Source organism: Cloeon dipterum, chromosome 1 (genome assembly GCF_949628265.1).
Source record: "Cloeon dipterum chromosome 1, ieCloDipt1.1, whole genome shotgun sequence".
NCBI classification, from domain to species: domain Eukaryota; kingdom Metazoa; phylum Arthropoda; class Insecta; order Ephemeroptera; family Baetidae; genus Cloeon; species Cloeon dipterum.
This window is the reverse complement of record NC_088786.1, coordinates 27,450,022-27,462,445: the sequence shown is the minus strand read 5'-3', so window position 1 is coordinate 27,462,445 and position 12,424 is coordinate 27,450,022. Positions and strand designations below refer to the sequence as shown.

Here is a 12,424-nt window from a genome sequence, read left to right as displayed (position 1 = left end):
CCATGGTTCCGTTTTGGGCGGAGTGTGCGCGTGCGGCAAGCACAGGAAATTGCCGACTTTTAGTTTATACACAGCTCGAGAAGAATGCTTTGTTGATGAATATTTGAATATATAACTTCCATTGTGATAGATTTTGAAACTTTACTGTTTGGCTATTCTTAAACCCACGTCGTCAACTTTCTTTTAATAAAATATTCAAGCTACATAAAGGAAAAAGTGCTCAAGGACTGATTAATTGGGAGCTAATTATGACACATAAAGGCGTTCACTCCTTTTAGACAGATATTTAGTTCAATGACGTTGAGTGCGATTATTTCAGTAATGCGTTAATTTTCTCAATTGAAATTGACACTATCAAGGTGCGGCTGTCAATCTTCTGAGTGATCGGAAACAATCGCACGCCTTTGATAGGTTGATAGTGTCAACTTTGCAAATTAAAACTGATGCTTTAAGTTACGAAAAAATAACGAAAATCGTTGATGCTTCACTCCTATGCAAGAAAGTGATAAGAAATTGAAGTATTTCGGTTATCTTATGCTTGTTGTCACGTATAAAACACCAGTCTCTATTACAAATCCACTGATTTGCGGCTCGATGATGCACAAAATGAGGTTCCACTCATTTTTTGGACTGCTGGCAGCTAGTTTAGCAGGTAAAGAGCATTTTAAATAACTGGAAATTTCCTATTCAAAAAGCGACAGCTAAAATAAGTAATAAGACCCAGCTTTCATCTCACGTTTGTACGTGCGGCCCTTGAAACTGAATAGCCCTTATATGCGCCAGCCTTGAATTATTTGTCTGCGCTGTAAATAGCGCAGAGAGCACCGGCCAGCAGACTGCGCCGCGTCTTCAATTATAAATCACAACGAAACTCGGCCAAGTGCATCTCACTAGTGCAATAATAATTCTTAGTGCAACTTATTGCAACTCTCCTCGCCCATTCATTTGTAGTGGTGTCCGCTGCTCCAAGAAGTATCGATGTCAACGAAAGAGAGTGGATAATTTACCCGAGCGCCGACAGCACCGCACATTTAGCGCTGCTCCAGTCGGCTGTTACTAAACCCGTTTTGGACAATCCTGACGAGCAGATTACGTTCTTTCTGTTCACAAGGTATGCCCTGCTTCTGCTCCTGCTTCTTAAAATGGGAAATTTACTAATATATTTGTAAATGCAGGAACAACAGAAACACTCCCCAACAAATTTGGGTGAGCAACCTGAATGACGCCTTTTTTGACCCAACCAAATCCACGAAATTCCTTGTGCATGGGTTTGGTTGCAATGGCTTCAGTGCCTGGGTTGTGGATTACAAAAATAGTAAGTACAAATTTAATAGATAAAGGAGATTAAACAATGAACAATTTTTCCACAAAATGATTAATTTCGATAAAATTTGATAAAATAAATTAGTATCTTATTTCATTAAAATATTGTATTTTTCAGAATTATTGGACCTGGAAGATTGCAACGTAATTATCGTGGACTGGTCAGGACCCGCTGAAGGCCCACAATACAATCAAGCTCGAGCTTATGTACAGCCAACTGGAGGATATGTTGGCAAAATGTACAAATATTTGGACGATCTGGGACACAGTTTAACAAACTCTCACTGCATTGGGTTCTCTCTCGGTGCCCACGTATGCGGTTTCAGCGGAAAATCTGTTGGAGGTATGTAATTTCTTTAAATAAAACTGAAAAAGGACCACTCGTGAGAATTACTGGCCAAATTTGCATTACCCAAGTAATGTTAAGCTTTGCAAATTGATTGTTGAAGTTTATTTTTCGATATGACATTTTCAATTCAACTTCCTCATTATTCCTAAATATTTTTAATTAAAAAATAGGTGTCCTTGGCCGCGTGACTGGCCTTGACCCGGCTCTTCCCTTGTTCGACTACGACAATCCAGAGTCGCGTTTGGCCGTCACTGACGCCAATTACGTGGACGTGATTCACACAAGTGCCGGATGGCTGAGCTTTGAGGAACCACTTGGACACGCAGACTTCTACCCCAACGGAGGCATTTCCGTGCAGCCTGGTTGTGGAACAGACGCGACAGGTGACGCAAAAAGCTTTATGATAAAAGTCCTATAAGAATTTGGTTGAATTATCATTTCAGGTGCATGCAGTCAAGCTCGAGCGATTGAATTGTTCGCGGAGTCGATAACCTCTGACGATTTCATTGCATTCAAATGTGACGACGGAAATAACTTCCAAAACGGACGTTGCTACGAAAATGAGAAAGCAGTGATGGGATACTTGTCTAGATCATCGTACGCTCTTCCCCCTTTTGAGATTAGAACAATTTTATAACCAATTTTCTTACAGGACGAGAGGGTCTTTCTTCTTCATTACTGCGGACAGCTCCCCCTTCGCCTTAGGTTGATTATTATTCACTGCCGGTGTTTAAAAATGGCAATGACTATTTTATATGTTATCGATTTAGTATGAATTAAATAAATGCAATTATGTAGAAAGGTTATTAGTTATTAATTTATCTAAAAAGCTTTTAACATCAATAATAGCGTGTATCAGTCACAGGGATCTGTTTACAGTAATTTCTTAATATACGAATAAAATTGTAAATTATTTTACATAGCATTATACTTTCTTTAGAATTTAAACTAAATTAAGTTTTAAATTAAAACAGGTTCCTGATTTTAAGTCGTATCATATAAATGCCACCTTGGAATAAGCTGCTAAATAATTTGCGTTTTAATTTTTCCTGCGCCAGTGTTTTTATATCTGTTTTCTGATGTGAAAAATATATGATACTTTTTGTGTGTTTATGGAGGTTAAATGCCTGGTTAGGCAATGAAAATATATAGATAAAATTCTTTAATTTAAGCGTTCAGTCATATAGTTCATAAAAAAGAGCAAGAAATTTTTCGCGCTGCACACCTAAACTTAATACTATTACCAGACTAGGAATTCCACAAGCTTGTCCAAAGTATAAACGTCACCTTGGAATAGGTAGCTAAATAATTTGCGTGTTAATTTTTCCTGCGTCAGTGTTTATATATGTGTTATGAAAAATATGATAATTTGTATGTTGATGAAACCTTGTAAATACCTGGTTAGGCAATAAAAATATAGATAAAATTCTTAAAAAGGCTAGCGTTGAGTCATATAATTCATTTAAAAAATAAGCAAAAGATTTTCGCGCTGCACACCTAATCTTAATACTATTATCATGACTGGGGATTCCACAAGCTATTTCCAAACTTATAAATTAAAATTATACTAATTCGATGCAAAACGCTAGTTTAACTGATTGGAAAATCAAAACTATGGTCCATAATGTTTATCTGTAGCGAACTCGATTAAAATTTTAATGATGATACAAAGAGAACGGCAGGATTATAATTGATGGGGTTCTCATCATCTGATATCAAGATGTTTTTTAAGTGGTGGAAATTTCAGAGGATGTGTGCAAGCGAAGTTTCCACTTGTGCGATAAGAGACTAAACTAGAAGTAATCATTATCTGCAAAGAATCGTTTGTATAAAAACTGCCCCACCGATTCACCAAGCACACTCAATACAATTAACTAGTAAAATGAAGTTCCTAGTTTTGCTCGGCGTTGTTTGCGTGGCTGCAGGTAAATGGTTCCCCGCTGTTAGTTAGTTATTTGGTTTTAAACTGTATTGATTGTCCTACAGTTAACGCTGCTCCCACTAGTGACCAGGGCTGGATTGTAATCCCAGGGGTGGACGGCAAGCGTAATCTGGCCTTATTGGACGTGCCTGACTTCAAAGCGGATCTCACAGACCCATACACTCAAATCACCTTCCATCTGTACACAAGGTATATTTCCAATGTAAGTCGCAATCAACATTTTTTTAACTTATTTTAAATCAAAAAAGGAGCAACCGCAACACCCCCGTGCAAATCTTTGTGAACAGCTTGAATGGCGCACCCTTCGACGCTGCAAAAGCCAACAAGTTTGTCGTCCACGGCTTCACTGACACCACTTTTGAAGGATGGGCTCTTTCAATCAAAAACAGTAAGAAAAAAAATTAAATTTAACTTTTTATTTGAAGGACTTGAAATCGTTAGCTGTAAATATTTTTTTTAAATAAGGGAAACTATTTTAATTAGCTTTTTACTTCTTTATTGAATATAAAGTTTTGTGATGCCCATAGCCTTGTAAGATTTTTGAAAAAATCAAATACTTTCAAATGACATCTATTTTTTTCATCTCCAGAGTTTTTGGATCAAGAAGACTGCAACGTGATCCTTGTCGACTGGTCTGAGCCTGCTCAGGGGCCACTCTACAACGAGGCAAAAGCTAACGCTAAACCCGTTGGCGAGTACGTCGCACAGTTGCACGACTTTTTGGCGAGCAACGGGCACAATGTCGGCAACTCTCACTGCGTCGGACACAGCCTCGGTGCCCACGTTTGCGGCTTCAGCGGCAAGGCCTCTTCCACTGGTATTTAAAACGCGTGAATGCGAATTTAAAAGTCTTTTATAACAAATTGTATTTATTTTATTAAGGCACTCTTGGTCGAGTGACCGGCATGGACCCCGCTCTCCCCCTGTTCAGTTACGACGACCCTACGACCAGGTTGGCGTCCACGGACGCTAGTTACGTTGACGTGATTCACAGCTGTGCAGGCTGGCTGGGCTTCGAAAGGCCGCTCGGCCACGCCGACTTCTATCCTAACGGAGGAAGCTTCGTTCAGCCTGGCTGCGGAGCAGATCTCACTGGTAAATGATGTCCAAACTGAAAATTCGTATTTTCTCAATAAATTTTTACTTCACAGGTGCTTGCAGCCACGGAAGATCTCATGAGTTCTTTTTGGAATCCGTCACTTCCAACCAATTTGTCGCGAAAGAATGTGATACATGGGACAACTTCCAGGGCGGTGCGTGTGCCGGCGCGTCTGAGGCCATCATGGGAAATCCATCCAGCACAAAGTACGCATTTAACAAAGATTAGCTTTATATGTCTAAATATTTTACGCTTTTCTGTTTGTTTGTTTTTTCAGTTCCAGAGGCACCTTCTACTTGGCCACTAGCGATAGCACACCATTCGCTCTGGGTTAAGCTACTTAAAATGTACAAATTTATTTTAAATAAAATGTGACTGAATTTTTTAAGAAAAATACTTGATGAGATTGATTTTTAATTACACAGAAATTACTGGAGCTTGCGATCGCTCAGAAAATAGCCTCGATTTTGATTACATCTCTTATCCCAAAAATCTTGAGAATTTAGTGCATATTACAAATCTAATTATTTTCAGAGGATTGTAATTTTTAAACTGAAAAAACTTAAGGATTTTGAAATATTAGATTCGCTTTAATGAAGGATATCCAAATTAATAAAATTTTATCGCTGGGTGCCGCCGGTTCGAATTTTCTATATTTTAAATACAAATTCAAACTCTGCTAAATAACCCTTTCCCAGAATTTAAAAACTTCAAGTAGTATTTAAATACTCCGATTTTTTTGGTAAAGTTAACACCCAATCAGAAATAAAACAACACATCAGTAAAATAGTTTGCATTTTCATTCTTTTTTATAAAAATATAAATGCATATTTATACTTATAATCAGGCCTCAATTTGAGATTTATTTACCATCGCAAATTTTACAACCAATTTGACTATAATTTGCAGAGTGAATTCAAGAAAATAATTATTTCAGCATTATCATCATTAACTCAAGTGGATAGCTTCATAAGTTAAGCCTTGGAAATTGCAAGCGTATACCCACGCCGAATTATACATATTCAAACTATAGCAATCATAGCGAAAAGTGCTATTGACTGATAATGGAAAATCGAAGGTTATCGAGAGCATAATAAGCACAACAATTTTATTGTTACGAGATAGAGAACGAGAACAGAAATACTTAAAATGATTACACCGGTCTTGTCTGATATCAAGATGCTTTATAATTGTTAATGAGTGGTATAAATTTCAGAGGATGGGTCCAGGTGAAGTAGATATCCACTTGTGTGATAAGCGGCTAAAATAAATGTGATCTTTATCTCAAATGAACCCGGTTTGTATAAAACCTGCCCCCAAGACACACCCGCCACTCTATTCAGCTATAATAGTTGTTTATATAGCACATGATTTAAAACACAGCTTTATGGTAAAATGATGAAGCTCCTAGTTTTTCTCAGCGTTGTTTGCGTGGCTGCAGGTAAATGGTTCCCCGCTGTTAATTAATTATTTGGTTTTAAAATGCATTGATTGACCTGCAGTTAACGCTGCTCCCACTAATGACCAGGGCTGGATTGTAATCCCAGGGGTGGATGGCAAGCGTAATCTGGCCTTATTAGACGTGCCTGACTTCAAAGCAGATCTCACAGACCCATACACTCAAATCACCTTCCATCTATACACAAGGTATGTCCAGTATAAGTCGCCAACAACGATTTTTTTTAACTTAATTTAATAAAAAAAGGAGCAACCGCAACACCCCCGTACAAATCTTTGTTAACGACTTGAATGGCGCACCCTTCGACGCTGCAAAAGCCAACAAGTTTGTCATCCACGGCTTTACTAGCAACGCGTTTGATGGATGGACCATCTCATTCAAGGACAGTAAGAAAATAATTGAATTGTAAATATAAAATATTATTCATACCAAAGTTTCTTATGTATTCAATATAGGTTAAAATATTGATTTAAATGGAAGAATATACATTTTTCTGGCTTCATTTCCAGTGTTTTTGGATCAAGAGGATTGCAACGTGATCGGCGTCGACTGGTCTGAGCCTGCTCAGGGGCCACTCTACAACGAGGCAAAAGCTAACGCTAAACCCGTTGGTGAATATGTCGCACAGTTGCACGACTTTTTGGCGAGCAACGGGCACAATGTCGGCAACTCTCACTGCATCGGACACAGCCTCGGCGCCCACGTTTGCGGCTTCAGCGGCAAGGCCTCTTCCACTGGTATTTAAAAAACGCGTGATTTTTTTGTCTTATAACAAAATGTATTTCTTTTATTAAAAGGCACTCTTGGTCGAGTGACCGGCATGGACCCCGCTCTCCCCTTGTTCAGTTACGACGACCCTACGACCAGGTTGGCGTCCACGGACGCTAGTTACGTTGACGTGATTCACACCTGTGCGGGCTGGCTGGGCTTCGAAAGGCCACTCGGCCACGCCGACTTTTACCCTAACGGAGGCAGCTTTGTTCAGCCTGGCTGTGGTGAAGATCTTACTGGTAAAATGCGAGCTGACTCAAAATCGTATTTAGCTAATTTATTTCAAAGGTTCTTGCAGCCACGCTCGATCTCACGACTTCTTTTTGGAATCCATAACTTCGAATCAATTTGTTGCCAAAGAGTGTGATACATGGGACAACTTCCTCAGCGGTGCGTGTGCCGGCGCGTCTGAGGCCGTCATGGGAAATCCTTCCAACACAAAGTATATATTCATTGCAATGAAAATAATTTACGCTGAATTCTTTTTAATTTATAGTTCCAGAGGCACCTTCTACTTGGCTACAAGTGGTAGCTCACCGTTTGCTTTGGGTTAGGTTACGATAATTAACAAGAAAAATGTGCGAAATTTTTAATAAAATTCGACTTAATGTTGTAATTAAACCCTCTCTTGGATATTTATTTACTATATACACAACTTTATCCGGCTTACGAACGCTCTAATTATTTTTAAATACCGTATATATGAACGTCGGCAATCGGAAATTTACATTTGATCCCCTAAGTGAGGGTCCGTTGAGGCAGCGCATCTGACGGACCGTGTGCAGCTTGCGGCATTTGTGGATCAGACGGCTTTGAGGAAACTACTATCGGCGCGGCTACAGTGGTATGACTTTATAGCAAATTTGTTCTCATATTGCATGAACTTTTAGCTAGTTTTCATTTAAGTAAAACCCTCTATTCTGATTCATCCTTACGGGTATTATAAAATGAAGAACCAACGAAAACACACCACAGAGTTCTATAGAAAAGCCATCTCTTTCAACTATTTTATTTAGTTTAAAGTGATCTGCAAATATAAATATTATATACATATTTTTTCTGTTTGAAAAAATAATATCTAATGGGAGAAAACAAGATTTTTCAATTAATGTTTGCCAGAAGGTTTGGATGAAAATATCCATTAAATATGAGCAGATTAGTAAAAGGTTTGACAGACACTTTGCTTATTGTTATTTAAACATCACTTGCCTGATATCGCAACACAATTTTCATCGAAATTTTTCTTTTCGTGTTAGCTTTTCTCACTCTATGAGTTTAGGAACAAAATATTTTTAATTCTTTTTCATTGTCAAACCATGCTCAGTAAAATAAAAAATTTTCCTATAAATTTTCAACAATCTTTTTAATTAAATTGCCAATTGAATACGAAAACAATTCTGTGGAGTATGCTTTGCTCAGATAAACCCATTTCAGAACCACTTATCAAACAAACAAAGTCACGACAAGCACTATGATAAGCGCAGAGAGCCATCTAGCAGAGGGACAAAAAGAGGTCTGACTTTGTTTGGGAACAAAAGTCATGTGTCGCTTTGCACAATGACCTCTGACCGTGATATACGGTAGTGGCATTGACGGTAGAAAACAATAACAGTTAAATGTGCACGTTTTGTAATTCCAGTCACACCTTATTGTTAGTTCCGAGCGAGAGAGTGTCGCAAAATGAAGCTGCTCGCCGTTTTCTTCGCCGTAACAGTACACTCAGCGGGTGAGATAAAAATGTTTGTTTTTTGTATCATAACTGTACTCCTTGCCAATGGTTCCGACTTTTCAAACCCACCTCGTCATTTGGAGTCAAATTAAATCTGATAACTTCTTATTCCTATGACAAATAATTTACTCACATTTGAATGAATGATTTATTGTTAATATATTTCCATTTTTAGTGTTTGCTGCACCAAATCAAAGCCGTGGCTTCAAACACTGGCTTAATCTGTTCCGGCCGAAGCCGTTGCTGATCGATCCGTACTCTGAAGTGACATTTCATCTTTTCACAAGGTGATTACCATCAAATTAAGCAAGCGTTTAGTGTTGTATTATCTGGAACGCATTTCGATAGAGCCAACAGGGACACAGCGCATCAGATTTGGATCGGAAACATCTCGAGTTCAAACTATGACCCTGCAAAACCTACAAAATTCACTGTCCATGGCTTCAATGATAATGGATTCACATGGTGGACAGTTGGCTCAAAAGAAAGTAATTAATTTCATAATGATTTCAGGAAGTCAAAATAAAATGAGTGAGTATATAGGCTTCCTTGACGAGGAGGACTGCAATGTGATTTTGGTTGATTGGACGGGACCTGCAGCAGGTCCAATGTACAGCATTGCTAAAGCAAACTCCATTCCGACTGGCGAATATGTTGGTGACATGTACCAATTTCTTATCAGTCTAGGGCAAAACGTGGACGATATCCACTGTGCGGGACACAGTCTGGGTGCTCACGTCTGCGGCTTTAGTGGAAAACGAGGTGTTTAAACTCAGATTCAAACTATTGAAAATTTTCTCAATTAATTAATCGCATAGTGAAAATCGGGCGCATCACTGGGATCGACCCAGCCCAGATTCTGTTCTATTACAACAACCCCGCAGGTCGACTGACCTTCACGGACGCCACGTTCGTCGACGTTATCCACACGTGTGGCGGCTGGATGAGTTTTATGAGCCCCATTGGGCACGCAGACTTTTATCCTAACGGTGGCAGCTTTCCCCAGCCGGGATGCGGCGCCGATCTGTTTTGTAAACTTGGGAATAATTTCTTTTTCGCGTTTCAAGCTTAGAAATTCCAGGCTCCTGCACCCATGCGCGATCAGCCGATTTGTTTCACGAGTCAATCAAATCGAACAACTTTGTGGCGCATCAGTGCGGTTCATGGCAAGGTTACACCAACGGCTCCTGTAGCGCGAATCCAATTGCACTGATGGGCTATCCAGTTCGCCAAGAGTATTTTGTGGTTTGCTTGAATTTACTTAGGATTAAATTTTATTATTTTTAGCACCAGAGGCAAATTTTATTTATTGACAGCAGACGCCCCTCCTTATGCGCTTGGATTTCCCACGTATCTATGAGACTACTAATAATGGTAAAACTGAACGAAAAAGCTGTATTTATTGTCATGCTATTGAAACAACATGATTTTTTATTGAAAAAATGAGTACAATCACTCTTCCTCTTCATCTGAAATTAATAAAGAGTATTAGCACAAATATAAATTCGATTTTTATCAATTCACCATTATTGTCCTAAAATAAAGATTTTTTAGTCTTTTGCTCACTGCTAATACCGTATCAATGCTTACATTCTTGCCCGACGAAGGCTTGCTGTTTGATAGCGAAATGATTATTATTCTACAGAAAAATGTTCCTTCAAATTTAGCATACCCCTCTTCCTCTTCATCTGCATTAACTTTGCTCTCCGTCGTCGCTTTAACTGCTGCTGTTGTAGTTGGTGGTAATGTTGCAACTTTTTTACTGAAGTAGTGATTGATTTTACCTTAAATTATTTATAAATAGTTATCTTTACGCTTCTGTTTCTGGTTCTTGAGCAGTTGTGGTTTTCTTTTTTGTCGTCAAATCTTCCTCATCATCGCTTGGGGTTGTCTTTTTCTTTTCTGAAAATTTTCAATGAACAGATATAATAAAACGGCAAAGCTGATCCAGCATCACACTTGGAGTGGTATCTTCCTCTTCATAATCCGCTTCATCTATTGGCTTTTTCTTAGCTGCAATTAAAACAATTGTCCTCAACTCCAGCGGATCTAAGTTAAAAATACGCTTTTTGGTTTCTTCTTCCTCAGGCTCTTCAGTAGTGGTTTTCCTTTTTGTGTTTGATTTATCATCTTCAGAGCCATTATTACCATCCAAATATGACAGTATTTCTTCCACGACGTCGACTATAGCTGCAAGCTTTCATTGCTTGAGATTAAGCAACTGCTGCCAATTGTACTCAACTCACGTCTTCCGGGTTGTTTTCAGCAACGTCTGGGTCATCATCGAAATACTGCAAAATGTCTTCAATAGTCTTCATTATGTCAACTATGGTTCCTTCAGTGGTGAGGTCTCCGCTCTGTCCTCCGCTTTCCTCCACGGACATTGATAGCAGGTCTTCAGCGATATCAGTGAGTTTCAATATTTCATTATCCAATTCCTTTGTTGAAATCGGAGTTTAATTTTCGATGAACTCGCTTTTACGGTATTATCTACTGTGTTTTCGATCCTGTTCAATGAATCATCGGTGAGCGATTGTAGAGAGTCTTGGAGGGTGGTGAATATGTCCAGCATGATTCCATTACTACCTCAAATATTGCAAACGATTTATTTTTATAGCGAGGCTAGACGAACATTATTTTACACGCTTACTACTTGCTGGACGGGAAAACAGAAAAATCCCCTGATTATTTTAATTATTATTGCATAGTTTTGCGTGGTTTTTAGGTAATAATATTATGCTCAGATAAAAAATCAAACTCGACACATACCTGCAAAAAAAGGACGCGGAAAGTTAACTTCAAATCGAATTTTACTTCATTGAGCAGCGCCATGTTGGAAATTATGGAGCTTTACGTTGCAAAAATTCCATCCACAGCGCACGATTTTGATATGCGATGGTTCGAAAAACGAGGCCATTGACAGGAAATGTGGAGTGACGTATGTTTGAAAGAGTCGTCAGTGTATACGAGCTCCATACTCCATACTGTGCAATTAATTATAAATGCATGAAAAATATGAATATTCTTCTTGTATTTGATATCTACTTTTTAAAATTCGAGACCAAATTGAAATGAAAATAAATAGGAACAAAAATTAGATTTTTCTCTCTAATGAAACTTAATATTTTTTAGTTTATTAATTTCTTCAATTATGTTGCAGCAGCTATAACTGAAATAAAAGTGAAATTCTTTTTAGTTGATACAAAAGAGACTTGTATCTTAAATATTGCCTTCTCAGGAACTAATATTCTATGCTTTATTTGCAGTTGCATCCGCACCTTTTGTTAAGGGATTGCGGTTTATGCATAGTTTTGAAATTATTTCAACAACAGCCGGTGACGCAGAGGAGCTGCTGGACTACTTGGATACGGTGTTTACGTGGTGCGCGAGCGGTGGCATGGAGCTGAACGCGGCCAAAAGTGCCACGTTCTGGACGTAACGCGGGCGCAAAACGCGCTCTACACGCGCTACGACGTCGGCGGCGCCACGCTGGAAAACAGGGAAACGGAGCGCAACGCGAAAAGCACGCGGACATCGCGCGACAAGGCGGCGAAAGTGCTCTCCTTCGCTGCTGCAACCCGCACGTCAAGCGGTTGGCCTACCTGACGATGGCAAAGCCAACTTGATGAACACCAACTTTGCTGACACAAGTCCATTTTTTGGATTTTGCAAATTACAATTGCCAGAAATTTTCAGGCATTTTACTTTTTGAGGAAAACTTTTTCGGGTCTTTGCTGATGTCAGTTTTCGGG

The 12,424-nt window shown here is 38.9% G+C and overlaps 4 protein-coding genes across 5 annotated transcripts; 3 read left to right on the top strand and 1 right to left on the bottom strand.

The window, feature by feature from the left end:
• The first annotated feature begins 527 nt into the window (after positions 1 to 527).
• On the top strand, positions 528 to 2,465 carry LOC135937101 (lipase member H-like). Its single transcript, XM_065480188.1, has 7 exons — positions 528 to 652; positions 952 to 1,111; positions 1,176 to 1,315; positions 1,442 to 1,666; positions 1,843 to 2,055; positions 2,116 to 2,269; positions 2,325 to 2,465. Exons 1-7 carry the CDS (start codon positions 535 to 537, stop codon positions 2,380 to 2,382), a joined length of 1,068 nt encoding a protein of 355 aa, XP_065336260.1. The 5' UTR covers positions 528 to 534; the 3' UTR covers positions 2,383 to 2,465.
• A 1,004-nt stretch (positions 2,466 to 3,469) lies between these two features.
• Positions 3,470 to 5,109, top strand: LOC135941177 (lipase member I-like). Its single transcript, XM_065486506.1, has 7 exons — positions 3,470 to 3,597; positions 3,659 to 3,803; positions 3,863 to 4,002; positions 4,204 to 4,431; positions 4,497 to 4,709; positions 4,766 to 4,919; positions 4,991 to 5,109. The coding sequence occupies exons 1-7, from the start codon at positions 3,555 to 3,557 to the stop codon at positions 5,046 to 5,048; spliced, it is 981 nt and encodes a 326-aa protein (XP_065342578.1). The 5' UTR covers positions 3,470 to 3,554; the 3' UTR covers positions 5,049 to 5,109.
• Positions 5,110 to 6,108: 999 nt separating this feature from the next.
• On the top strand, positions 6,109 to 10,102 carry LOC135945746 (uncharacterized). The gene is made up of 15 exons (XM_065493642.1): positions 6,109 to 6,154; positions 6,216 to 6,360; positions 6,419 to 6,558; positions 6,682 to 6,909; positions 6,970 to 7,182; positions 7,304 to 7,385; positions 7,440 to 7,492; positions 7,729 to 7,787; positions 8,600 to 8,669; positions 8,848 to 8,959; positions 9,021 to 9,160; positions 9,216 to 9,434; positions 9,491 to 9,703; positions 9,754 to 9,907; positions 9,960 to 10,102. Exons 1-15 carry the CDS (start codon positions 6,109 to 6,111, stop codon positions 10,030 to 10,032), a joined length of 1,947 nt encoding a protein of 648 aa, XP_065349714.1. The 3' UTR covers positions 10,033 to 10,102.
• Positions 10,071 to 11,960, bottom strand: LOC135941182 (VID27-like protein). 2 transcript variants are annotated; one of them, XM_065486521.1, is made up of 9 exons: positions 11,442 to 11,960; positions 11,315 to 11,353; positions 11,167 to 11,254; positions 10,919 to 11,110; positions 10,737 to 10,869; positions 10,632 to 10,685; positions 10,487 to 10,574; positions 10,345 to 10,434; positions 10,071 to 10,284 (listed from the first exon to the last, which is right to left on the bottom strand). In XM_065486521.1, exons 3-9 carry the CDS (start codon positions 11,242 to 11,244, stop codon positions 10,188 to 10,190), a joined length of 732 nt encoding a protein of 243 aa, XP_065342593.1. In that variant the 5' UTR covers positions 11,245 to 11,254; positions 11,315 to 11,353; positions 11,442 to 11,960; the 3' UTR covers positions 10,071 to 10,187. The 2 variants fall into 2 exon arrangements, with proteins under 2 accessions (XP_065342593.1, XP_065342584.1); XM_065486512.1 differs by having other exon boundaries at positions 11,167 to 11,258; positions 11,323 to 11,353.
• Positions 11,961 to 12,424: the final 464 nt, after the last annotated feature.

Bases quoted from the DNA above. Each gene is read 5' to 3' on its own strand.
- LOC135945746 (XM_065493642.1), top strand. From the start codon at position 6,109: ATGATGAAGCTCCTAGTTTTTCTCAGCGTTGTTTGCGTGGCTGCAG. The intron at 6,155-6,215 runs GTAAATGGTTCC...ATTGACCTGCAG, and splicing joins CGTTGTTTGCGTGGCTGCAG to TTAACGCTGCTCCCACTAAT. The intron at 8,670-8,847 runs GTGAGATAAAAA...TTCCATTTTTAG, and splicing joins CGTAACAGTACACTCAGCGG to TGTTTGCTGCACCAAATCAA.
- LOC135937101 (XM_065480188.1), top strand. From the start codon at position 535: ATGCTTGTTGTCACGTATAAAACACCAGTCTCTATTACAAATCCACTG. The intron at 1,112-1,175 runs GTATGCCCTGCT...TTGTAAATGCAG, and splicing joins ACGTTCTTTCTGTTCACAAG to GAACAACAGAAACACTCCCC. The intron at 2,056-2,115 runs GTGACGCAAAAA...TTATCATTTCAG, and splicing joins TTGTGGAACAGACGCGACAG to GTGCATGCAGTCAAGCTCGA.
- LOC135941182 (XM_065486512.1), bottom strand. From the start codon at position 11,504: ATGGCGCTGCTCAATGAAGTAAAATTCGATTTGAAGTTAACTTTCCGC. The intron at 10,575-10,631 runs GTGTGATGCTGG...GAAAATTTTCAG, and splicing joins AGAGGAAGATACCACTCCAA to AAAAGAAAAAGACAACCCCA. The intron at 10,435-10,486 runs GTAAAGATAACT...TCACTACTTCAG, and splicing joins CAAGAACCAGAAACAGAAGC to TAAAAAAGTTGCAACATTAC.
- LOC135941177 (XM_065486506.1), top strand. From the start codon at position 3,555: ATGAAGTTCCTAGTTTTGCTCGGCGTTGTTTGCGTGGCTGCAG. The intron at 3,598-3,658 runs GTAAATGGTTCC...ATTGTCCTACAG, and splicing joins CGTTGTTTGCGTGGCTGCAG to TTAACGCTGCTCCCACTAGT. The intron at 4,003-4,203 runs GTAAGAAAAAAA...TTTCATCTCCAG, and splicing joins GGCTCTTTCAATCAAAAACA to AGTTTTTGGATCAAGAAGAC.